This window comes from Cuculus canorus, chromosome 16 (assembly GCF_017976375.1).
Source record: "Cuculus canorus isolate bCucCan1 chromosome 16, bCucCan1.pri, whole genome shotgun sequence".
Classification (NCBI taxonomy): domain Eukaryota; kingdom Metazoa; phylum Chordata; class Aves; order Cuculiformes; family Cuculidae; genus Cuculus; species Cuculus canorus.
Genome location: NC_071416.1, coordinates 2894951 through 2920829, shown reverse-complemented (window position 1 = coordinate 2920829; position 25879 = coordinate 2894951). Strand labels below are relative to the sequence as shown.

At 55.1% G+C, this 25879-nt stretch overlaps 1 protein-coding gene across 9 annotated transcripts; it reads right to left on the bottom strand.

Annotated features, from left to right (window-relative positions):
* Window positions 1–1770: 1770 nt before the first annotated feature.
* Window positions 1771–23957, bottom strand: GGT7 (gamma-glutamyltransferase 7). 9 transcript variants are annotated; one of them, XM_054081603.1, is made up of 17 exons: window positions 23689–23829; window positions 21998–22708; window positions 19719–19971; window positions 19378–19604; window positions 17014–17165; window positions 15594–15708; window positions 14133–14200; window positions 13159–13232; window positions 12525–12718; window positions 11211–11298; window positions 9656–9783; window positions 8333–8421; window positions 7445–7597; window positions 5856–5973; window positions 4854–4991; window positions 3756–3855; window positions 1771–2132 (listed from the first exon to the last, which is right to left on the bottom strand). In XM_054081603.1, exons 4-17 carry the CDS (start codon window positions 19543–19545, stop codon window positions 1969–1971), a joined length of 1749 nt encoding a protein of 582 aa, XP_053937578.1. In that variant the 5' UTR covers window positions 19546–19604; window positions 19719–19971; window positions 21998–22708; window positions 23689–23829; the 3' UTR covers window positions 1771–1968. The 9 variants fall into 9 exon arrangements, 8 of the variants coding, with proteins under 8 accessions (XP_053937578.1, XP_053937579.1, XP_053937577.1 ...); XM_054081604.1 differs by having other exon boundaries at window positions 19378–19971; window positions 21998–22317; window positions 22442–22708; XM_054081602.1 differs by having other exon boundaries at window positions 19378–19971.
* Window positions 23958–25879: the final 1922 nt, after the last annotated feature.

The window sequence follows — 25879 nt, the reverse complement described above, 5'->3', positions numbered from 1 at the left end:
CGTGCAAGGCTTCCCGTAGGATGCTCCGAGATCCTCAGCTGGCAGGGATGATTACTCTGATTATCTGCTCCCAAATGATCCGCGTAATTCCCGCGGCAAACAGCACCGAGCAAAACAACCTGATGGGCGTGATGGGGTTCCTCGGGAGGGTGGTTAGGATGACCAGAGGGCTCATCGAATGAAAGACCAGGACAACCATGAGCAGACATAGACGTATAATATGTACAGTGGCCACAGATGCATTTGTACCACAAGAGAAGATATTAGACCGTGGAAAATGATCCAATTTCAGGATTTTTTTAGTGCCAGGTGTCCCTAACTTGCCAGCAAAAAGAGATGGAGATGCCCACAGGGGAGTGACCAAAGCGGTGCATCTGCCAGATGTGGTGGTGTTTCTTCTCTCTCCTTCAGACAAGAAATGCAGAAGGATTCTAAGATTTCATGTGCTACGGACAGAGAATTTTCTTGGGGTTTGGTTTGTACCTTTTCTCTCACTCCCTTCACCTTTTCCAGTATAGCCGCCGGTATCAAAATACAGAGCTGAAGCACAGGCAGGAATTCAGCAAGTGGAAAATCCCAAGCCTCTCTGTAGGCATTACAGGACTCAGGTTTTCTGAGCAGCCTGAGAGAAGGGAGTGGAAGGGAAGCCCCGAACGTGTGGTTTGCAGTCCGTGAGCTGTGGATTCCAGGAGTCTGTGGGGCACAGAGAGCTCCAAAGAGTATCCAAGGGAATGAAGCCCTCTACCACCAAGCTTAAACTCACCCTGGAGGAGACTGAACCTCTCTAAGGAAACTGGGGCGTCCACACGTTATTAGAACCATGGCCCTGGTTACAAAACCTGATGGGCAGTGAGTCTGTGCAGTGACTTGGTTCAAAGGGTTGATTCCCACACTTAAGGTATGCAGCGATGTGAGAAGAGGAACCAACAGAGGAGGCCGCACGCTGGGAAAATCAGCTGAGCATTCGGGGTTTAAAGGATGCTCCGATATCCCAGCTCCAGGCACCTACACATGTTCCATTAGGCTGCAGTAATGAGGCTTCACAGGGGGCAAAGAACGAACTTGGGAAAGACAGGGAGACGAAGATGACAGTAGTGTCATCAGCTGGTTTGTCCTTTGCTCCCTAAAATGAAGATGCTGGCTAGAGCCAGCACCTCGAATCCTGGGTTCAGGTTTGTGCCCTTCACTACAAGGACACTGAGGGGCTGGAGTGTGTCTGGAGAAGGGAATGGAGCTAGGGAAGGGTCTGGAGAACAGGGGTTGTGGGAGCAGCTGAGGGCTCTGGGGCTGTTTAACCTGGAGAAGAGGAGGCTGAGGGGAGACCTCATCGCTCTCTGCAGGTCCTGGAAAGGAGGTTGTGGGCAGGTGGGTGCTGGGCTCTGCTTCCAAGGGACAAACCGTAGGATGAGAGGAAACCACCTCAAGTTGTGCCAGGGAAGGTTTGGACTGGATATTAGGAGGAATTTCTTTACTGAAAGGGTTGTCAAGCATTGGAAGAGTCTGCCCAGGCCAGTGGTTGAGTCTCCATCTCTGGAGCAAGACAAGTAGATGTTGTGCTTGGGGACATGGTCTAGTGTCGGACTTAGCAGGGCTGGATCGACAGTTGGACTCAATGACCTTAAAGGTCTTTTCCAACTAAAAGCATTCTGTGAACTGGGCTTTTGAACAGACCCCATTACTAGCAAGGCTCTGCCAAAAGAAGAGTGTGCTCCCCGCACTCCTATGATGAGGAGTGGGCGGCTTGTGGTTCAAATAACTTAAAAATAAAAGAAAACCCCTCAGAGCGCTGTGTGTCGGTGCTGCTGCCTCCGCCCGTGTCGTCCTGGGTGGGGAGTGCAGAACACCTACTCAGCAGTGTGCACGCAGGGCTCCCGCCCTGGGGATGGAGAAGGGGCCATTTCGGAACATGCACGGCCCTCGGGGGGATTTCTCTACGCCTGGTCCTGCGAACACATCACCCAGGAGGTGCTACAATATCGTGGCTCCAGCAGCATCCGGGCTCCTGGGGTCCTTCAGGCCGAGGATGAAAGTGTTGGTTCTCCTGGCCCCGTGAACTAGGGAGACCACTTGGACTTTTTCCACTTGATGGCCCTTGGCTATGAGGAATTCAATCTCTTCTTCAGGAAACTCACCTGTAGGGATTTTAAAAGAGGACTTTGTATCAGAAACTGCTGTTGCCTTTGAGGCAAAGCCCTGTCCTCACCCTGCTGCACTCTCCAGTGTGAAAGGAGCCACTCCAGCCCCTTCGGAAGGCACCCAGTGGCTAAGAAGGAGCAGCGTTCCCCACACTGAGGGGCGGCCCAGCAGCTCTCGGCAGCAAAGGCTGCTCAGAGCAGGGCAGTGAGGATCCAGAAGAGCATTTAAAGATGTGGAAAATCCTCCTCTTTGGAAAGAGGGGGAAATGCATTACTGGCACCAGGCAGTCCCCGCTCTGAAGAGCTTGCTTACAAATAAAAGTATTGACAGCTATGAGCCAAAATGCAAGGAAGCTCCAAAGTAACGACAGTAAAACAAGTTGCCAGATGACAACCTTTGTGACAAGCCTCCCCACTTCCCTGTCCCATATTTTCAATCTTCCAACCATTGATCTGAGGCTGCTTGCTCTTCTGCTTTTATTTTGTTTATGTGGTGCTCTGTCATTTCTCTACGAGTAGAAATGCCCCCGGATGCGGAGCCGGGGATGCAGCTGCACAAACCGAGCAGGCACACAAACCCCCACAGTGATTGAAGCTATAAACATTGGGCATATATTTCATAGATCTCCTTGATGACAAATGTCCAAACCCCACAAATTATGACCTTCTGAAGGTATAGGGCTTTGTGAAAAAACCCAACTAGACCAAGACTTGCAACGCCAAGGAGAAGAGCTGGCAGCACATCTCCAGTGTCGGCATTGTCACTGCATTTCCAGCACTGGTCAAGCTACAAGCTTTGTCATGAGCTTTGTCATGTTTTCTGGCGGAGTCGAGGGACATGGACTGGAAAGTGAAAGAATATCCTTTATGCCAGTGGTAATAAAGCGTATGAAGACCTCTTGGCTTTCAGGACACAACTGGTTGAAGCTGTGGTTGCAATCTTGTTTATTTGGATTCCTCAATGGCATTAGAGCAGAGTGCCAGAAAGTTTTAAGGACAGGATAAGTCTGCTCCCAGGGGGAGGCTGAGGGGAGACGTTATCGCTCTCTACAACTGCCAGAAAGGAGGTTGCAGTAGGGTGGGTGCTGGGCTCCTCCCAAGGAACAAAGGACCGGAAGAGAGGAAACAGCCTCAAGTTGTGCTGGGGAGGTTTAGATTGGCTGTTAGGAAAAAGTTCTTTACAGACAGAGTGAGGAAGCCCTGGAACCGGCTACCCAGGGCAATGGGAGAGTCCCCATCCCCGAGGGGTGACTGTGGCACCTGGGGACAGTGTTTAGCCAGCACGGTGGGGCTGGGCTGATGATTGGGCTGGGTGAGCTGAGAGGCCTTTTCCAACCTCAGTGATTCCATGATTCTATGAGGTATACTGGGAGAGAGGGAGGGTTCAGGAGGAGCACCTGAAAGAGTTTGGAGAGGTGGTATTGGAGGGGCTGGAGACCATTCCCAAGACAAGAGGGAGAAGGGGCTCAGCAAGGGCTCCAAGCTTTGAAGAAGCTTACGTTGCTGGGTTTTGTCTTTCCCCAAACCCTCTGCACCCACTGGGGACCCTGGAGCACTGCCAGCTGTGTGCTGGGCTGGCTGCTCCTGTTCTAAACCCGCTGCATTTGTGTCCATACTCACTGTCAACCTGCAAGGTGTTGGACTGAAGCTGCGGGTGAAGCCGACCAAGTGCCAAACTTTCACTCAGATTCTTGTTGAGTGTCAAAACGTTCACCAAAACCTGCAAGAGAATAAAGATCCTTGATAATAAAGTAATGAGAATGGGAGAAGCCACCTTCCCAAGCATCCCTCTAGTAGGAGGCTCCAATATCTGCAGGTGCAATGGGAAAAGATTTTGAACTGTTTACCAAACTGCATGAACTGATGTGGGTTTTCGCACATACAAAGAGATCTTTGATACATAGCCTGTGTGTGGTTGGTGGGAAAGCGGTGCCTTTTCAGCACTGCACAGGCTTTTTGTCACACGGTTTTTGCTCTATTAGGTGGAGCAGTGAGTCCAGAACGCGATGTCATCTCTAAATATGTGTTTGTTCCAGCCAAAAGCTCAGCATGTGACTTCTCCAAGCAAAGCACTGGGAAGCAATGGTTGGCTTTAGTTTTGCTCTGAATAATGGCCTCCAAAAGGTAAGGAAAATGAGAGGCAACCTCAGTTGAGCCTTTATTTTTAGCGATCCGTTGCTGTGGTGCATGCAGGCGAGCTGTACACAGGTACTTCACCTCAGCACAAATCATAAATTAGGAGGAGCTGCCCAAGTTACAGCGAGCGCTGAGCAGGAATTCAGTCAGGAATGCACTAAAAGGAGCTTTTCATAATGAAAAGGGCTAGAGGGCTGCCAGTCTCCCACCATTCTCGGAATACAAAATGCTTCTTTTTGTTCCTAATGATCCTTAAGAGGAGCTTTGACCAGGTCTGAGAATGACACAAAACCTGTAGAGATTTTGCCAAGATGCTTTTCCTCTACAGTTTTGAGCGGTGCCACCAGGAAAGGGGCAAGTGCAGTAAATCAGTAGCTCTTAGAGAGTTGAAAATAAATCAGTAGCTCTTAGAGAGTTCCATTATGTGGAACTGGTGACATCTAAGACTGAACCGGTCATCCTAGGGCCAACAGTTCCCACATAGCCCAGGAGAGTGGGGAGGGAACACCTGTCCTGCAGGATGGGACCTGCTCAGCGCCGAGCTCAAACCCTGCTCTGAGAGCGCCCACACACAGCACTGACCTGAACGATGCTGCTCAAGGCTCTGTCCCCGTTGTTGGCTCCCAGACACAGGTACGTCCCGCACATCCCCTCGGACGGCCTCACGATGGTGGGCAGCAGGAAGGACAGGGGCCGTTTCCGAGGCTGGAGGAGATTTTGCTGCAGTTGAAGAGAAGACACGCTGAAAAAGTTCAACAAGGCAGCTCAGGCTTTGCCGGCGTTTGGGTTGCACAGGTTAACATCTCACTTATGCTTCAGCCAGCAGCTGCCCTTGGCTGGTTCTGCAAGGCTGACATCTATGCTGCTACGATAACGCTCTCTGAGAGGAACAGGACCAGGCCCGTTCCACGCCATGGCTGCCTTACAGGAGGCATATGGAGCTGCTCATCCCTTCCTTGTCCCTGTTGCCCAGAGCAGTGGTGGCTGCCCCATCCCTGGAGGTGTTCCAGGCCAGGCTGGATGGGGCTTGGAGCAACCGGATCCAGTGGGAGGTGTCCCTGCCCATGGCACTGGATGAGCTTTGAGGTCCCTTCCAATCCAAACCACTCTAGGATTCTACGATTCTACAGGACAGGTGGGACGGGTTTTACAGCACATGGCGAGGAGAGACAAGGCAGTGCTGGAAGCCACCGGTGCTGCTCTGTGATTACTTCTTTCCAAGACCTGAAGGACTTTTTTTTCTGCTGTTACCTTTAAACCTGCAGAGCAGCAATTCATCAAGAGTCCTTAATTCAAGTGAAAAGGATAGTTGCTTTAAAGCACATTTGGAATGCAGTTTCCTTGCACAGTTGAGATGGGCACTGTCCTTTGATAAAACTGCATTATGATAACCGATACACACAAAGCCTCTGTTTACACTGTTTCAGTGGCTCATATAAATGAAAAAATAGGAGCTCTCTACAGACTGTGCTCTCTCAGTTATTAATAAGGAATTAAGTAGCCCCCCTATGGTGGAGATGGGAATAAAACTGAAAAAGATGGTACAGAGAACTCAAATAAAGGATTTGTCACGTCCTTCATTACCGGCCTGGGAATGGAGTGGTTCATTGTTCTATTTTGCCAGGAGAAGTCCAACATCTGGCTGTTGAGGAGCACTCCAGAGGGTGTTATTATTCCACTGCCAAAGGGACGATTCAAAGAGCTGAAAAGAAATGTGAAGAAATCTCATAAAAATCCTCCTAGAGATTTATGGACACCTCAAGGCTTCATGGCTCAAATTTCTCCATCCTACCTTGGTTTGATAGAGACTCTTCAGCACTTCTTTAGGGCAGGTTAGATGTGACGAGTGAAAAGTCTCCATGTACTGAGGAGCACGAGCCACACGGCGGATAGCACCTCTGCCCCTCCCTGTATGTTAAGGATTCCCCTCTTGGGATCTGCACAGGGTGGATTCATGGGCTGAGGCCAACGGGATGAGGTTCCACCAGGCCAATTGCCAGGACCTGCACTTGGGTCACAACAACCCCATGCAGCTCCAGCCTTGGGGAAGAGCGGCTGGAAAGCTGCCCTACGGAAAAGGCCTTGGGGGTGCTGGGCGACAGCGGCTGGACACGAACCAGCAGTGGCCACCAGCCGCCTAGCTTGGATCAGCCATGGGATGGGCAGCAGGAGCAGGGAAAGGATCGTCCTCCTGTGCTCGGTCTTGAATCCTGCCTTCAGTTTTGGGCCCCTCACTCCAGGAAAGACAACAAGGGGCTGGAGTGTGTCCGGAGAATGGAATGGAGCTGCGGAAGGGTCTGGAGAACAAAGGTTGTGGGAGCAGCTGAGGGCCCTGGGGCTGTTCAGCCTGGAGAAGAGGAGGCTGAGGAGAGACCTCATCACTCTCTGCAGCTCCTGGAAAGGAGGTTGTGGGCAGGTCGGTGCTGGGCTCTGCTCCCAAGGGACACGGGACTGGATGAGAGGAAACGGCCTCAAGTTGTGCCAGGAGAGGTTTAGATTGGATATCACAAAAAATTTCTTCTGTAAAAGGGCTGTCAAGTGCTGCCCAGGGCAGTGGTGGAGTCCCCATCCCTGGAGGGATTTAAAATGTGGATGTGGTGCTTAAGGACAGGGTTTACAGACAGTGTCGGCGGTGTGAAGTTCACAGTTGGTGGACTGGATGATTTTAAAAGTTTTTTCCAACCGAACTGATTCTGTGGTGGATCTGTCTCCATACCCCCATTGGTCCTCAAATCTGGCCAGCACCTCTTCTCCAGGGAGCAGGTTCAGGCCAACCCAGCCACGTTTCCCTGGGCGGTAGGACTGCACCAGGTAGAGCAACACCAGCTCACACATCTCCATCTTATCTCCCCCATTTTTCCTGTTGCAGGACTAACAGAGAGAGCAGCCCAGCAGCTCCAGGTCTGACCTGCTTCAATAAGTCTAAGTCTTTCCTGTACTGAGGACTCCAGAGCTGGATGCAGTACTCTAGATCGGATCACGCGAGAGGGTCAGAACAGCCTCTCTTGACCTGCTGCCCAAATCACAGAATCACCAGGTTGGAAAGGACCCACTGGATCATCGAGTCCAACCATTCCTAACACTCCCTAAACCATCTGCTCCCATCCCAACGAACCTGCGTTCTTTGCCCTGCTCCACCCTCAGGACATTACGGAAAGTAGTAAACCCTTTACCTCACAACGGCAACAATGAAGTCGTCGGGTCCCATGACCAGGACCTGGCTAGCAGCAGGGCCGCTCTCCACGGAGAAGTGAGGCATGTGGAGATCAGATGAGAAGGACTGGGAGTCATTAATCAGCTGGCGCAGGGAATTTGCTTCGGATTTACTTCAGTAACAGGGAAGGGAAAGAGGAAAGCGACTCATGAGCGTAAGAAGCTGCACATCTCTTGGTCTCTGTTGGGGAACATCTACACAGCTACTGGTGGTGTGTCCCTGAGGGGCTGAAACTGAGGACAGGGACCTCCCTCAGTTCACCCGATGGAAGAACACAAGATGGCACAGATGCCAGGGACCTCCCAGGCTCTGCCTACAGTGGTAAACTCACTCCTGATGGACCAGGGCTGAATGCCAGTCCTCCAGGAGGAGGGTAAGTCAGGTCCGGCTCTGGCCAAACCTGGCTCTGAGGTGGGACATTGAGCTAACACCCCAGGCCTGGCCTCTGCTGCTCTGGGTGTACTGGAAAGGCACTGAGGCCCACGGTGGGGAATGGAGAGCCAGAAACCATGTGTGGTCATCACCACATGGAGAGCCATTTGTCCAGCCTGCTGAGAAGGAATATTTAGAAGGGTAAGAAAGGGGCAGGAACCCTCAAGATCAAGCTGGCTCTGGGAAACCTCTGTGTGAGGGCATCCCACCATGCACTCCCAGAGCCTCGTGGCACCAGGTGTGATCCTTCTGGAAGAGGGAGCCCTAGGAGGACACTCAGGGACTGAATTTCCCTCACTAAAACAGAGGTAGAAAAACGTCAGCTTTCTCTGCAAGCTAAGAAGAGCAAATCCAGGATTGATATCCAAACCAGACATCTTGCGACTGCCACCATGCCCGTCAGGCTCACACCTACCTCACCATGTCTGCTGCAGCGTGAGTGACAGACACATCATCAGATGGGTCCCCCAGGTTGCTAGCGAGACTCAGGGCTATTCTTAATGTCTAGAAAGAGAGAGAGGGAAAAAAACATTTAAGTGGCCCTGAAAATCACAGAATCACAGAGTGGTTTGGGTCAGAAGGGACCTTAAAGCCTATCCAGTTCCACCCCCTGCCATGGGCAGGGACACCTCCCACTGGATCTGGTTGCTGGTCCTGGTCAGGAACCTGGCCTGGAACACCTCCAGGGAAGGGGCAGCCACCACCTCCCCTCTGACAGAGCCTCACCACCCTCAGCGAATTTCTTCCTGAGGTCTAATCTGAATCTTCCCCCTCCCAATTTAAAGCCATTCCCCCTTGTCCTATCACTCCATGATCTTGTAAAAAGCCCCTCCCCAGCTTTCCGGAGCCCTTTTCAGCGCTGGAAGCTGCTCTAAGGTCTCCTCGCAGCCTTCTCTTCTCCAGGCTGAACAACCCCAACTCTCTCAGCCTGTCCTCAGAGCAGAGGGGCTCCAGCCCTCGGATCATCTCCGTGGCCTCCTCTGGATGTGCTCTAACAGCTCTATGTCCTTTTTCTCTTGGGGACTCCAGAACTGCCGCAGGGCTCCAGGTGGGGTCTCACCAGAGGGAGCAGAGGGGCAGAATCCCCTCCTTGGCCCTGCTGGCCACGCTGCTTTGGACGCAGCTTCAGGACCAGCTCATCCAGGTCCCTCTGGATGACAACTTTTGATACTCCAAACAGGAAGGGGTACCAGGGCTCCGGGCATGTTGGCTAAAGGCTATGAAGAAAGGTGTCTAAAAGCCTGGTCCTGGGAATCCCTCAGTGCAAGAGGCGGCCACACGCAGGCACAGGACCGAAGGGCATCCGTTTGGCAAACTTTGGTGGGGAAGCTGAATGTATCCAGCAGTGTTAGTAGACGGTGGAACCTGCCTGGCAGGAGCTGGCTCAGCCCAGCTCGGTGGTCCAGCTGCATCGCCAGCTGCCACACAGGGTCACCAGGATGGCACTTACTTTCTGTTTCCATTCCTGAATCCTAGAATGGTTTGGGTTGGAAGGGACCTTAAAGTCCATCCAGTTCCAACCCCCTGCCATGGGCAGGGACACCTCCCACTGGATCAGAGTGCTTAAAGCCCCACCCAACCTGGTCTGGAACACCTCCAGGTGTCTTTTCCAACCAAGTGATTCTATGATTTGCTCCCTCTCCTCTCAGAATTACCTACAAACATTTCTGTACAATCAAGGAAGAGATGATTCTCTAGCAGCACACAATACCCAGCCAAACGTTGAATCTCCTCTTACCTCGGCCACCCAGTGCAAGATGTTCCCTCTGGACGCTTGACTTGTGATGTTAAAGCCCTCAAGAATGTTCAGTGCTGTGATCAGCGCCGGACCCGCATGAGGCGGCGGGGGACTGAAAACAAGATGCCCTGCGAAGGGAAGGAGAGAGGCATGAAGCTGCTTTTCTCAGATACTTTCCAGTTGTTATACTGTCCCATAAGCTATTGTCCTTGAGGCCAGGGAAACCTTTCCAGATTCGAGGGGAAATAATCAAAGCATTATGAACAACCAGATACAGTGGGAGGTGTCCCTGCCCCTGGCAGGGGGTGGAACTGGATGGGCTTTGAAGTCCCTTCTAACCCAAACCATTCTGTTTGATTCTATGATTTGAAAAGCATTTCCCAAAACATTGCCATTGTATCTTTCTGTTTCTTTATGACGGAAGAAGGAAGCCCAAATGCTTTTTTACATCTGAAATTCAGTTCTTGCTGGATGGTATCTGAACTGCGGTATAAAAGAATGGAGATAAAATGGGTTTGCAACTTTATAGCTGTAAGGAGAGTAAATACAGGGATTTCTAGAAAAAAATAACATTTCAGAAACTCTTTTCATAAACAAAGTTTTTCTCCCTTGTAGATCAATTTTTGGCAACTGTCTTCAGATGTAGGCACTAACCTATGTGCCAGCTTCTAGCTAGGCACTGCGTCAATCATAGAATCATGGAATGGTTTAGGCTAGAAGGGGCTTTAAAGCCCATCCAGTTCCACCCCCTGACATGGTCAGGGACACCTCCCACTGGATCCGGTTGCTCCAAGCCCCATCCAACCCGGCCTTGAACCCCTCCAGGGATGGGGCAGCCACCACTGCTCTGGGCAACCTGGGCCAGGGCCTCCCCACCCTCACAGCAAAACATTTCTCCTTAAGATCTTATCTCAATCTCCTCTCTTGCAGCTGAAAACTGTTCCCCCTCATCCTCTCCCTGCACTCCCTGATCCAGAGCCCCTCCCCAGCTTTCCTGGAGCCCCTTTCAGCACTGGAAGCTGCTCCAAGGTCTCCCCAGAGCCTTCTCTTCTCCAGGCTGAACAGCTCCAACTCTCTCAGCCTGTCCTCGTATGGGAGGTGCTCCAGCCCTCAGATCATCTCTGTGGCCTCCTCTGGACTCACTCCAACAGCTCTATGTCCTTCCTGTGCTCAGGACTCCAGAACTGGATGCAGGAATCCAGGTGGGGTCTCACAGAGCGGAGCAGAGGGGCAGAATCCCCTCCCCGGCCCTGCTGGTCCCACGGCTTTGGATGCAGCCCAGGACACGATCAGATCAAAGCATGGTCACGTTGCATCTTTACTCTCTGACACTACTGAAACGCCATCAGTCAGTGTGAAGGAACAAACAGGCTCAATTCAAAGTGCTGAAAACCTCCTGAGCTGCCTGTGAAGCATCAGTGTCCGGAGGCAACAGCAGGAAACTCTGTGGAGGGCATTTCTGCTTTGACTTTGCCTCTTTTTAATGCTGTCGCCACCTCTTCCCAGTGAAGCAAACCGTTAACTGGAATTGGACGGCAAAGTGACTGGCGTTCACCTCGATAGACTGTGTGGACGGGATCCTCCACTGTGGCACTGTAATTGCTGAAGTCCTCCTCCACCAAGACGCCTCCGTAGCTGTGGACCTGCGTGGGAGAGCAAAGCAGCGCCCACCGAGCAAGCTGGGTCAAGGCTGGCTGCGTTCCCTGGCCCAGGGCAACACACCCCACGGGCAAACAGTCGCCATTGAGACTGCCAAGCCAAGCACCAGGCTCCCCAGTGACATACACTCAGGACACCCTGAAAATCCAGGCTTTCATGGTCTGGTCCAGCATTCATCACGGCTGGGAGGATCTGCAGGTCACCTCCAAAAGCTCCCCACCCGCTGCGTGTGCTGAGGATTCTGCCCAACCGTGAGGATGGGACTGGCGCTGCCTCGCAGCCTGCTCGCCTCTGGTGGCAAGCGTGCTATCTTAAAGGGTAGGAAGCATTCAAATGGAATCACTCAACCAGAGAATTGTTCTGGTTGGAAAAGACCTTTAAGATCACTGAGTCCAACCCTTAAGCCAACACTGCCAACTCCACCACTAAACCATGTCCCTAAGCACCACACCCACACGACACCTCGAAGGATGGGGACCCCACCACTGCCCCGGGCAGCCACTTCCAGGGCTTCATCACTCATTCAAGTAGAGAAATTTTTCCCAATATCCAACCTAAGCCTCCCCAGGCACAACCTGAGACCTTTGCCTCTCGTACTGTCCCGTGTTCCTTGGGAGCAGAGCCCAGCACCCACCTACCCACAACCTCCTTTCAGGAGCTGCAGAGAGCAATGAGGTCTCCCCTCAGCCTCCTCTTCTCCAGGTTAAACAGCCCCAGGGCCCTCAGCCACTCCCACAACCCCTGTTCTCCAGCCCCTTCCCCAGCTCCGTTCCCTTCCTCAGACGCACTCCAGCCCCTCAACGTCAACATCCAATGTCCACCCTGTTGTTAGTTATTCCAGGTGATGGTGGGTCAGCTGTACCCTTGGTCTTTCTGTAAGACACTCACGGAGGTATAATTTACTGGGCTTGGTAACTGTCATGACGGGTAACTCCCTCCTCTGCACAACTGCTGTGGTTGAGTCATAAAGAAGATGAGGGAGGACCTTCAGAAGTGCACTCTACTCATCCTAAAATCCCCTGCAGGAGGTAACAGTCGGAGAACAGCTGCTGCTGTGCTCATGGCCCAACTCTCGTTCCACCCAGGAGAAGCCACACAAGCAATTATGAGACATTCAACAAGGCCAAGTGCCAGATCCTGCCCTTGGGTCATGACACCCCCATGCTGCGCTCCAGGCTTGGGAAGAGTGGCTGGAAAGCCTCCGGCTCACCTCAGAGATGATCTCCTGGGTCAAGTTTCCGCTGTAGAAAGCTGACACCCCTTCCGCCCCCAGCAGCTCCAGCACGGCCATGAGGTCCGGGCGCCTGATGAACATGCCGGGCAGCAGGGGCTGTCCGTCCGGCAGGAAGACCTCCCGGAATTTGTCAGAGTAGTTCAGGTCCTTCAGTTCGCTTATGGCTTTGGCTGCGGGCGAGAAGGGGGAGGACATGCAGAAAGGCCTGAGTGCACGAATGCACAGGAGACCCGGGGTCACCGTGCGCCCCATGGGGATGTTGGAGACTTGCTGCAGCCCCTTGTCCTGTTTCAAAACAGGATGGATTGTGCACCCAGCGGAGCTGGGAAGGAAACTCAAACCATCCTGGCGCCCTTCCCCGGCTGGCCCAGCGCAGGCTGCTCCAATCTGCCCCTGACCAGGGCTCCAGTTTTCCTGCCACCACGCTCTCCCCGTGCAGCCTGCAGCTCACGCCTTGCTCAGCGCCCCAAACCAGCAATCTCCAGATCCAAAGAGCCATAATTTCCCAGGAATAACCCTCTACATCCCCTGACACCTCGCACCCAAGCGCAAGGGCCAGCGTGCTCCTCCGTGCTGAGCAGCCACCCATGGGACCCCATCAGCTACTCACCCAAGTCATGTGTGACGTTAAACCCATCCCGGGCGACACCTGCCACAAGGCCCAGCAGCTGGGACCACGGGAGTCTGCCAAGGGAGAAAGGACAAGGAGAAACGTGACTTTGAGCAGTGCAGCAGGGCAGGGCAGTGGGGACCAAGTGTGGGGCTCAGCTTGGTGGTCAGGGGGCTCCTGAAAGATCAGGCTCTGGGGACAGTGGTGGCCAAAAGCAGCACTGAGCTTTCACTGGGTTGTTTCTTTTCACAGGATCATCTCAGTGCTCCATGAGGTGTACCAGAGAGGAACATCAGAGCAAGGGGGCATCTCTGGAGGAAAATCTCAAGCCAGGCCTTGGCCCTGAGCAAGTCAAGGAATCATAGAATCACGGAATGGTTTGAGTTGGAAGGGATCTTAAAGCCCATCCCCTTCCAACTCCCCTGCCATGGGCAGGAACATCTCCCACTGGATCCAGCTGCTCCAAGCCCCATCCAACCTGGCCTGGAACACCTCCAGGGATGGAGCAGCAACCACTGCTCTGGGCAACCTGGGCCAGGGCCTCCCCACCCTCACAGGCAAACTTCTCTTCCTGAGATCTCATCTCATCTCAATCTCCCCTTTTTCCACTTGAAGTCACTCAGATCCCTCTCCCCCGTCCCACCAGGGCATCAGACAGCCTCGCTTCTTAGGGCCCAGCTAAAGAAAATGAAAATACAGACATGCAGGTCATCGTTCTGCGCCTGCTTCTAAGAGAACATTTATCCTGGGAGCCAAAACTTTGCTTTGCAGAAAACCTGACCAAGTTGAATTCTTTCTTTTGTTAAATGACGTACCAAAACATGAACATATTTTACGACACAAGCCACCAAGTGCCCCTTAGCAGATGGTTTTGCCTGGTGGCTGAGGATGTGGTCCTGATGGCAAGGGCTCGCGTGCTCCCTGCTCCCTCCACAGCCGGAGGAGAGCCTGCCTGGGCCAGCCTCGCGTCTTACCTCCCGTGCAACTGGTGCGCCTGGTGCATTCCTTGTATCGTGCCTGGCACCCCCACGAGCAGACCTGGCTGAAAAACAAGACGGACAGAAACGAGGAGTCATCTCCTTCCCATGAGGACATGGTCCCCAGTGGCAAGTCATGCTCACACAGGAAGCATCTGCATGGGCTTTAGGAGAGGGAAGGGGTCTGCAGCAACAGACTCAAGGAGGGAATAGGAAGTTTTGGAAGGAAAGAGGCAAATTCAATCCTTGTCTCAACCCAGTTTGATCAGGACAAATAATTCAGCAGAGCAACATGGGATTGTGCTCTCCACTGGAACTGTGGTTCTCCCGGCTCCCCACTGCTGGAAGGACATGCCTCTTTACTCCCCACGCCCTGCAGGCTCCAGGTGTTTTGGGACAGCCAAAAAAGTATTTTCCCCGAGTCTCCATGTCTGTAGGGCCCCGGTCCTCCCACGGTGAGAGATCATAGAATCACCAGGTTGGAAAGGACCCACTGGATCATCGAGTCCAACCATTCCTAACACTCCCTTAAACCATGTCCCTAAGCACTTCATCCACCCGTCCCTTAAACACCTCCAGGGAAGGCGACTCAACCACCTCCATGGGCAGCCTCTGCCAGTGCCCGAGGACTCTGTGTAGAATTTTTTTCTGATATCCAACCTGACCCTCCCCTGGCACAGCTTGAGGCCATTCCCCCTTGTCCTGTCCCCTGTCACTGGGGAGAAGAGCCCAGCTCCCTCCTCTCCACAACCTCCTTTCAGGTAGTTGTAGAGAGCAATAAGGTCTCCCCTCAGCCTCCTCTTCTCCAGGCTAAACAACCCCAGCTCTCTCAGCCGCTCCTTGTAAGACTTGTTCTCCAGCCCCTTCCTCAGCTTCGTTGCTCTTCTCTGGACACACTCCAGAGCCTCAACATCCTTCTTGTCGTGAGGGGCCAGAACTAAACACAGTATTTGAGGTGCAGTCTCACCAGTGCCGAGTACAGAGGGAGAATAACCTCCCTGGACCTGCTGGTCACACTGCTTTTGATCCAAGCCAAGATTCCATTGGCCTTCTTGGCCACCTGGGCACACTGCTGGCTCATGTTCAGTCGGCTGTCAACCAGCACCCCCAGGTCCTTCTCTTCCGTGCAGCTCTCCAGCCACTCTTCCCCTGGTCTGTAGCACTGCATAGGGTTGTTGTGCCCCAAATGCAGGACCCAACATTTGGCCTTGTTAAACCTCACGCCATTGGTCTCAGCCCAGCAGTCCAGCCTGTTCAGATCCCTTTGCAGAGCCTCCCTACCCTCCGGCAGATCCACACTTCCACTCAGCTTAGTGTCATCCGCAAACTTGCTGGGGATGCCTCCTGTTGCTCCCCCAGGCATCTCCTCCTCAGCCTGAGAGTTGTGGGGAGAGGAGAGCTGGAGCAAGCAGCCAGCTACAGCCCTGCAGGCACCGGGTGTGGGACATGGGTCCTCACCTTGGTGTCCTTCTGCAGGTCCCCCTCCAGCGGAATGCCCAGGGGAGCCACCTCACGGAAGTCAATCACCCAGCTCTTGTTCTTCCGGATGTCGTGGACCAGCATCACACCACCCCTGCGGAGAGATGGGGGTCACAGCACGGCAGCAGCTGTCCCTGAAACAGCTGCTGCTGCGGAGCTTTAATGAAGAGCAGGGGTGTTGCTGGGGCCGAGGCCAGCCCTGGCGCAATGGGGCCATCGGAGCAGGTCACCAGGCTCAGCAGTGATCAGGACCGGCCAGTGGGGCAGGGGGACACTGCTGCCCTTCCCTAGGGAATGGAGCAGGACAACCCAGCCAGGGGTGGTGCAGGATACAGGCAGCCCTATGTTAAGCCTGCAGCGAGGCTGGATCAGAGAATCATAGAATGGTTTGGGTTGGAAGGGACCTCAAAGTCTGTCCAGTCCCACACCCTGACACGGGCAGGGACACCTCCCACTGGATCCGGTTGCTCCAAGTCCCATCCAACCCGGCCTGGAACCCCTCCAGGGATGGGGCAGCCACCACTGCTCTGGGCACCCTGGGCCAGGGCCTCCCCACCTCACAGCAAAACATTTCTCCCTAAGATCTCATCTCAATCTCCCCTCTTTCAGCTGAAAACTGTTCCCCCTCATCCTCTCCCTGCACTCCCTGATCCAGAGCCCCTCCCCAGCTTTCCTGGAGCCCCTTTCAGGACTGGAAGCTGCTCTAAGGTCTCCCCACAGCCTTCTCTTCCCCAGGCTGAACAACTCAAACTCTCTCAGTCCCTCCCAGCCTGGCCACAGCGTCAATGGTTCTGTTCCACTGCCAGGCTGGGACTACATGGGATTTTGTCTCTAATCGGAGCAGTTTTGCAATAAAGCAGGGTTTTTCCTTACAACAGCAACCCGTGGCGCAGCCTGGAGAAGCTATCAGGTGGCGGTGATTTATGCAACACTCCCAAGCCCTCCTGCAGAGACGAGCACCCCAGGCTCACGCGGATGCTGGCCTGGCGATGACGGTTGGGAGGAGGCTCCCGTGCCCCAATGTCTCCCTGTCTGCTGCCCGGAGTCAGGATCAGACCTTGGCCCCCTGTGGCAGCAGGAGTAGAGCTTATGGAGGGAAGCGCCCAGTCTCTAACAGCACTGGGACTGAGCCCAGGGTGTTGCAAGCTCCTGGCACGCTCACAGAGGTCACATTTTCAACCCCCTCAGGCCTCAGGCTTAGATTTCCCTGGCAGCCGCTATGGAAGAGGCAGCTTTTCCCTTCCTGGGGGTCTCTATCCCACGCTGCCAACTCGGTGCACAGGAAGGGTCTCTGTCTCTGCGCAGACATGGACAAGTCCACCGTGTGATGTTAGAGGCTGCCACGTCTCAGCTGGCAGGGAAAGCGCAGCTGACAGCACGACAGTGTGATCACACTTACCCGCCGAGCCCTGACGTGTGGGGGTTGACGATTCCCGCGCAGAGGGCCGAGGCGATGGCCGCGTCAACCGAGGAGCCCTGCTTGTTCAGCACCTCTATGCCCAGCGCTGTGCAGCGGGCAGCATCCGTGACCACAGCGCCGCGGTGGAAGATCTGCCAGAAGAGAAGAGCGGTTGTGACCAGGCTGGGTACTGGGGTCACCAAGATCTTCACCCAGCTCTGAGGGCAGTGCCAAGGCTGTGGCTGGTCTGGCTTTTCAAGTGCCTCCAAATGCTGGTGGGATTAATACATGCCTTGCATGTCCTTGCACACCCTGCATGCAGCCGCAGCCACCAGCTCAGATGGCCTTCAACAGCAGACACGCTAAGCTGGTTGCCCATGCCTCGCCCTGTCCTCCACAACCCTGGAGCAGAGCTGACCACAGAATGATTCTGACCACAGAATCACAGAATGGTTTGAGTTGGAAGGGACCTCAAAGCCCATCCAGTTCCACCCCCTGCCATGGGCAGGGACACCTTCCACTGGATCCGGTTGCTCCAAGCCCCATCCAACCTGGCCTGGAGCACCTCCAGGGATAAGGCAGCCACCACTGACTGCTCTGGGCACCCTGGGCCAGGGCCTCAACACCCTCAGTGTGAAGAATTTCTTCCTAATGTCTAATCTGAATCTTCCCTCTTCTGATTTAAAGCCACCTCTCCTCATCCTATCACCACATGATCTTGTAAAAAGTCCCTCCCCACCCACACAGGAAAACGTTTCTTGCTAAGATCTCATCTCAATCTTCCCTCTTTCAGCTTCAAACTGTTGCCCTTTGTCCTATCCCAGCATTCCCTGAGCAATGAGGTCACTGGAAATGGGAATAAACCCCCACAACAGCACAGCATGTTCTTACCCTTCCCTGGTGCCAGTGCCAGTGCTAATGCAGTCACAGGAAGCTTTTAAAAGTGTGTTTTAACCCTACAAACTGCAGCAGCTCAGCATGAGACAGTGATCTTGGGAAGCACAAAGACTCTTCCACTCCTGTGGAAGGGGCTGCGTTGCACAGCCTCCCCCTGGAGCTGCATCCCAGCCAGCCGTGGGGCCAGGCTCCCCCATTCCAACCAGCGCTGCTGGGCATGCCAGGGAGAGAGCAACACACGGAAAAAAAAGGCAATCTCTCTCACGTGGCCTTAAAGGCAGCTCTGCCGGGCTGGGCGGCACTTGGAGAAGGCGATGGTGGCTACTGGGTGCCCCTCAGCCCTGCTCAGGCTGCAGCGCTGGCAGGAGATGTTGCTTAGCAGTGAGGCTGCACCTCGAATCCTGGGTTCAGTTTTGAGCCCCTCACTCCAAGGAAGACATTGAGGGGCTGGAGTGTGTCCGGAGAAGGGAACGGAGCTGGGGAAGGTTCTGGAGAACAGGGGTTGTGGGAGTGGCTGAGAGCCCTGGGGCTGTTTAACCTGGAGAAGAGGAGGCTGAGGGGAGACCTCATCGTTCTCTGCAGCTCCTGAAAGGAGGTTGTGGGGAGGTGGGTGCTGGGCTCTGCTCCCAAGGAACAAGGGATAGGATGAATGGAAATGGCCTCAAGTTGTGCCAGGGGAGGTTTAGATTGGATATCGGGAAAAATTTCTTCACTGACAGAGTGGTGAAGCACTGGCAGAGGCTGCCCAGGGCAGTGGTGGGGTCTCCATCCCTGGAGGGGTTAAAAACCATGTGGCTGTGGCACTTGGGGCCATGGTTTAGCCGGCACGGTGAGGTTGGGCTGACGGTTGGACTGGATGAGCTGAGAGATCTTCTCCAACCTTAATGATTCTGTGATTCCATAATTCTATGCTCTGCAGAAAGGAATGACCCCATGGCCACAGTGCCTCTGCTCTCCATTTTATCACTGCTCTATGGGACAGATTAGCAGGAGGTTCAGCTCTGTTTTCAGCTATTGCCCTGCTTGGTACTGTTCGGATCCTTCCAGGTGTAGCCTGGACACACAAATCCACAAAAGTCTCTCCAAGGGGAGAAGTATGAAAGATGCCTATGGCTTAACCAAGGATTGCCTTCTGAAAGCATTCACATCTGGCTCCAAGCACAGCTGGAGAAACACGGGACTGCCCATTTACCCCCTGGCAGCACTCCCAAACCTGCTCAAATCCATGCCCTAGATGTGGGGCAGGCACCCAGAGCCCAGCTCGCCTCTCCGAGCCCAACCCCTGCAGGACAAAGCTTTTGAGACAATTTGAGGTGGGATCACAGAGAAAGACTCAGCAGCCAGGGTCTCACTGGCACTGGCCAGGGCTCACCAGCACTGACAGTGCTGACCTGTGGCCAAGGAGGAAAATTAAGGAGCTTCTCCTGTTTTCAGAGAATGCTCTGCAAAACCAGTGTTCCATCTCACCTGAGGGTCCCCAAAGTAGATCTGCATGATGAGGGCCACCGTGACACCCATGGCGAAGGTCAGGCAGGCGGTGATGATAACGGTCAGCCCATCTTGCCGGCAGCTGCAGTCTCCAGAAAAGGGGTCCTTGCTGGTCTCCCGAAGAGGGGACACATCCTGGCTTCCCATCTCCGATGAGGACGAGGGCAGGCGCTGGAGACGCGCAGACTTCAGGAAGGAGTCTGGATCTTTGTGGGCAGCAGGGAGAAAACAAGTGTTAGTTATTGAGCAACACAGGGCTTTTGTTGCTGTGTTTACCCAGCGCTAACATTACACTGTGCCTCTTCCAGCAAGGCTATTACCTTCCCTATTGATTCCAGCTCTCAAGAGACTTCCTGGCTCAGATGCTGCTTTAGATCAGTTTACTGATCCCTTCCTTTAGCTCTAGTTATTCCAAAATTACTTCCCTGGTGACTAAGAGGGGTAAAAACCCCCGAATGTTGCTCCATTTCAGTCCATTCATCGGTCTTCAGGGATGGGCCCGCAGTTCCTGCTGTGTTTGGAAGGGTTCTGAACGCAGCACTGACTTGCAAGCAGGTCTGAAATGTGGTAGGACTGAAGAAGAGGAAATTAAGATATAAAAATGAAACCCTAGCAGCTTTATTTGGAGCTACGCTTGAGCTAACGCGCCTGAGCAAGGCAGAGGTGAAGCGAAACACATGGCCTGAGCACAAGAAAACCCTCTGCAGGAGCACAGCAAAGTGAGGGCAGAGAGCAGCAAGCCTGCAAACCTTGGGGTGTCCACCCGCTCCGACGGCAGGAAAGGCTCCGCTTTCATTTCTGGCTTCCTCTGGCTCACTGGGAAATCAAACCGCTCGCCAAACACCCGGCTCTCAGATGGCAAACGCAATGGGTTAATGGTTTGCTGGGCATCCACCCACCAGTAAATGGTACTCAGCAGGATGAAAAAGTCTCCCTTTTGCTTGGAAAGATCCCTGGAAGCTCTGCTCATTCCAGCTGCTGCCTTTGCTGCGAGAGGGATGTCGGCTGAGCATGGGCACTGCCGGGCACACGGAGCTGCTGGCACAGCCGTGGGGACATGCCCGTCTCATCTGGGCATCAAATGGGACCAAGTGGCTCAGGGCATCATCCAGGGATCCTGAGTGAAATTTCTGGGGCCTGCAGTGCCCCCCAAATCCACAGTGGGAAGAAGAGGAACATCAAGTGGAAAAGACAAGATCACAGAATCACGGAATGGTTTGGGTTGGAAGGGACCTTAAAGCCCATTCATCAGCAGGGACACCTCCCACTGGATCCGGTTACTCCAAACCCCCTCCAACCTGGCCTGGAACACCTCCAGGGATGGGGCAGCCACCACTGCTCTGGGTAACCCCGGCCAGGGCCTCCCCACCCTCATCATGAAGCATTTCTTCCTAATGTCTAATCCAAATCTTCCCCGTCAATTTAAAGCCATTCCCCCTCGTCCTGTCACTGCAGGCCCTTGGAAAAAGCCCCTCCCCAGCTTTCCTGGAGCCTTTTTCAGGGCTGGAAGATTTTCTAAGGTCTCCCCACAGCCTTCTCTCCTCCAAGCTGACCAACCCCAACTCTCTCAGCCTGTCCTCATGGCAGAGGTGCTCCAGCCTTTGGATCATCTCCATGGCCTCCTGGCCATTCCAACAAATCCATGTTCTTTATATTTTGGGGATCCCAGAACTGGACACAGAACTCCACGTGGGGTCTCACAAGAGTGGAGTAGAGGGGCAGAATCCCCTCCCTGGCCCTGCTGGCCATGCTGTTTTGAATGCAACCCAGCACACAGTTCGGCTTTTTGGGCTGTGAGCGCACGCTGCCGGCTCATGTCGAGCTCCCTCCATAGAGGGGACCTTTCCTGAGTTTGGGATAAGAGAGGAGGGAGCGAGCAGGAAACTCTGTGCCGCTCTGTCTGATCTGGCAGCAGCATCTCCCCGGGGACAGCCAGCCCTGTCCTTGCTGCAACATTAAGACCTCCCGGGTGCAGCTCTCCCGGGGCCAGGCAGGGAGTGAGTTTTCATTTCAGTGATGCTGCAGACAGGAGCGATCCCCCCTGCAGCCAGGGGATCTCCCCAGGGTGATATTAATGGCATTCCTGCTGTGTCTGGAAGGTTGTTACTTGTTGTAAGTAGATGAGATTTAAGGTCCCTTCCAGCCCAAATCATGCTAGGATTTAGGAGTGTGGCTGGGAAGGGCTCAGCTTTCCCAGCCCACACCTCTTGAGCACACACAGAGCCCCTCTCCAGCGCATCTGGTCTGTGCAGGAGCACAGTGGGAGCAATGGGCTCCGGTGGGAGCCATGGCTGGCCTGGAGGTGGATGCCAGCGGGAAGGGATGTCAGGCACAGCCCCAGCATGAGGGGACACGAACATCTGCAGGAGGAAACAGGTCCCAGCCTCTCCACCCACACAGAAGCCCCTTCCTTCTCCACCACAGCCATCCCACACAGCTTTGGACAAGTCACTGAGTCTCTGTGACCGCTGGTGCTGCACGGAGTCAGCAGGGCTGCTGCACGGGGTCAGTTGGGAGCACAGAGGACACGGAGCAGCCTGCGAGCCTGCCTGCCCCACCACCGATGTCCACACCTGGAAGAGGAGTCGCCAAACCCTACCTGGCTTCTGCGGGGGCCATGAAGGAGATGCAGCTTTTGAGCGGAACCATGGCTTTGGGGAACCTCAGCTCTGGAGCTGCTACAGGGGGGACAGCGGAAATCAGAGCCACTCACAGGCTCTGTGGAACCTTCAGGGGCTCCGTCCCCAGCACCGACAGCACAACAGGATCTTCCTCCCCTTAATGAGATCTTCTGGGTAGTAGAAACCAAAGGCTTGGGTTCCCTCTCCGTGGTCTGGCAAATAACGTGATATGGCAGGCTTCTGCAACATGCATGCGGTGAGTGGGAGTTTCCATAGACAGGAGAGCAGTAGCAGGCGCCTGGAGAGACCAAGGCCCCATGCCCAGGAGGGCACTGGCACAGCCAAAACCGCTCCAATCTCTGCTCGTGCTCCGTGTGCCTGACAAGAGCCCTTGCGCTTTCCGAAGAGCTGTTCCCGCATACCTGCACATGGCAGCTTTGTCCTGACAGCAGAGGATGGCGCAGGATGAGAGGCTTTGAGCCCCTGATCCAGCAGGAGATGTCCCGGTCCGTGGCAGAGGAGTGATACTGGATGGGCTCTGAGGTCCCTTCCAACCCAAACCATTCCATGAGAATGGGCAATGGGAATGTCATCCGTTGGTCAGCGCAAATCGAGGCCAAACCAAGGGGCATGCAGGACCAGTTCAACCACGGGCCTCAGGCTTCTGAGGTCCACAGGCAGAGATCGGCCTGCAAGCGAGGGAGCAGCGCCGGGTGTGATTCTCCAAGAACCACGCCCTCGGGGAGAACACACGGGTCTCTGAGCTGCCAAGCAGGATGTGATCCATCAAAAACAAGCAAAAGGATTTCTCCTGGACCAAAGGAGCATCTGCGTTTATTACAGCCATGCATTGGGGATGCCACAGGGTCGATGGGGCTGGGGAACGTGGGAGCCTAGAAGCTCCTGCTGCCTGTGCGGTGGCTGGGAGAGGGAGCCCTGCAGGGCTGTGGTGTGAGGGGAGCCCCGGGGAAGGGTAGTGATGTGGGGGGAGCCCCGGGGGGGAAGGGTAGTGATGTGGGGGGAGCCCCGGGGGGGAAGGGTAGTGATGTGGGGGGAGCCCCGGGGGGGAAGGGTAGTGATGTGGGGGGAGCCCGGGGGGGAAGGGTAGTGATGTGGGGGAGCCCCGGGGGGATGGGTAGTGATATGGGGGGAGCCCCGGGGGGGAAGGGTAGTGATGTGGGGGAGCCCCGGGGGGAAGGGTAGTGATGTGGGGGAGCACCGGGGGGGAAGGGTAGTGATGTGGGGGGAGCCCCGGGGGGAAGGGTAGTGATGTGGGGGAGCACCGGGGGGAAGGGTAGTGATGTGGGGGAGTTCCGGGGGAAGGGTAGTGATGTGGGGGAGCCCCGGGGGGAAGGGCAGTGATGTGGGGGAGTTCCGGGGGAAGGGTAATGATGTGGGGGAGCCCCGGGGGGGGAAGGGTAGTGATATGGGGGAGCCCCGGGGGGAAGGGCAGTGATGTGGGGGAGTTCCGGGGGAAGGGTAATGATGTGGGGGAGCCCCGGGGGGGGAAGGGTAGTGATGTGGGGGGAGCCTCGGTGGGAAGGGTAATGATGTGGGGGGAGCCTCGAGGGGAAGGGTAATGATGTGGGGGAGTTCCGGGGGAAGAGGGGGAGCCTGGGGGGGGGGGGCGGGAGGGAGCGGGGGGAGCCCCGGTCGCCGCCGCCCTCACCGGTGTCCTGGTCGCCCAGGAACGCGTCCTCCTCCTTCCGCGCGCGGAGGCCGCCCTCGGCCGCGCCGCCCGCCGCCTCCTCCTCGGGCAGCCGCGGGAAGCTCGTGATGCTCATGTAATCCACGGGCGAACCGGCGGCTAAAGACCGCGGCCGCACCGCCCCTGCCTCCGCCGGGACCGGCACCGCCATCGCCTCCTGCGCCGGAAACGGCAGGACCGGCCGGAAAGAACCGAACCCAGACGGAAACAGTCGAACTAGGCCGGAAATAGCCGAACATGGACGGAAACAGCCGAACCAGGACGGAAACAGCCGAGCGTAGCCGAATCTGGCCGGAAGAGGCCGAACTCTGCCGGAAAGGGCCGACCTGACCGGAAACAGCCGAGCGGGGTCCAGGGTGCCCTGAGCGGTGGTGGCTGCCCCATCCCTGGAGGTGTTCCAGGCCAGGTTGGATGGGGCTTTGAGCCGCCTGATCCAGTGGGAGGTGTCCCTGCCTATGGCAGGGGGTGGAACTGGATGGGCTCTAAGGTCCCTTCCAACCCACCACATTCCAGGTTTCCATGGTGTTGCCAGTCCCACACCAGAACACAGCGGCTCCCCTCCTCACAACCACCAGGGAACAGCGCGCTCTCCCTCCCACCAGCACTGGCTGCCTTTTGCCGAAAGCCATCGTGCTGTTCAGAATCCCAGAATGTCCTGAGTGGAAAGGGACCCACAGGGATCATCGGGTCAAACTACTGTCCCAGCACAGCAGAACCCCAACATTCCCACTGTGGGGCTGAGGGCCTTGGCTTCTGGAATATTGCCAGCTTTGGTGCCATGACTGCTTCCCTGGGAGCTGTTCCAGCGCTCCACCACCCACTGGGTGAAGAACGTTTTCCTCATGGCCTGGACAGGCACACCCTCTCCTGGGTGGAAAACTGGTTGGATGGCCAGGTCCTGCACTTGGGGCAGAACAACCCTGTGCAGCTAGAGACGAGGCGAAGAGTGGCTGGAAAGCTGCCTGGAGGAGAAGGACCTGGGGGTGTTGATTGACAGTGACTGACCATGAGCCAGCAGTGGCCCAGGTGGCCAAGAAGGCCAATGGCATCTTGGCTTGGATCAGAAACAGTGTGGCCAGGAGGAGCCGCACCTCGAATCCTGTGTTCAGTTCTGGGCCCCTTGTGACAAGAAGGATGTTGAGGCTCTGGAGTGTGTCCAGAGAAGAGCAATGAAGCTGGGGAAGGGGATGGAGAACAAGTCTTATGAGGAGCGGCTGAGGGACCTGCGGTTGTTTAGCCTGGAGAAGAGGAGGCTGAGGGGAGACCTTATTGCTCTCTACAACTACCTGACAGGAGGGTGTAGAGAGAAGGGTGCTGGGCTCTTCTCCCCAGTGACAGGGGACAGGACAAGGGGAATGGCCTCAAGCTGCACCAGGGGAGAGTCAGACTGGATGTCAGGGAAAATATATCACAGCAAGGGTCATGGGGCCCTGGCAGAGGCTGCCCAGGGAGGGGGTGGAGTCACCATCCCTGGAAGGATTTCAAAGACTAGTAGATGAGGTGCTCAGGGACATGGTTTAGTGGTTGATAGGAATGGTTGGACTCAATCATCTAAGAGGTCTTTTCCAACCTGGTGATTCTACGATTCTATGTCCAAACTAACCCTCCGTCTTCCTGCTGTCACTTTGGGTCTTGTTCTTGGTCACCAGAGTGAAGAGCTCAGTGCCTGCTCATCCTTCTCCCCTTGTGAGGAAGCTGCACACTGCAATGAGGTCTCCTCTCAGTCTCCTTCTCTCCAGCCTGAACAGACCAAGTGACTTCAGCCACTCCTCATGACTTCCCATCTAGACCCTTCACCAGCTCCGTGCCCCTCCAGGCCCACAGCTCCAGCACCTGTAGGCACACAGCCTCCTCTCTGCACCATCATGGAGATCTCACCAGGCTGCAGCCTCGAATCCCAGCAGCTGTGGCTCCTGCTGCTCGGTTCTCCTGTGCAGGGAAGGTTTTACTCCCCAAGTTGCAGCTCCTCCAGCAGCCACTGTTCAGCCCCTGCCCTCCAAGGAGAGCAGAGCTCAGAGCAAGCAGGATCATCATGTCAGCACCGAACCCACAGAGAACAGAGGTGGTACCCGAACCCCTGTCCCGGCTCTGCAGCCCCTGCTCCTCTCTCCTCCCAGCACTCAACTCCATGCTCTCCGTTAGACCATCCCTG

Coding starts and splice junctions, on each gene's coding strand:
- GGT7 (XM_054081599.1), bottom strand. CDS start 23,878: ATGGCGGTGCCGGTCCCGGCGGAGGCAGGGGCGGTGCGGCCGCGGTCT. Junction 13,233..14,132: donor GCGCACCAGTTGCACGGGAG/GTAAGACGCGAG, acceptor CTCCCTTGGCAG/ACTCCCGTGGTCCCAGCTGC. Junction 12,719..13,158: donor TAACGTCACACATGACTTGG/GTGAGTAGCTGA, acceptor TCTCGCCCGCAG/CCAAAGCCATAAGCGAACTG.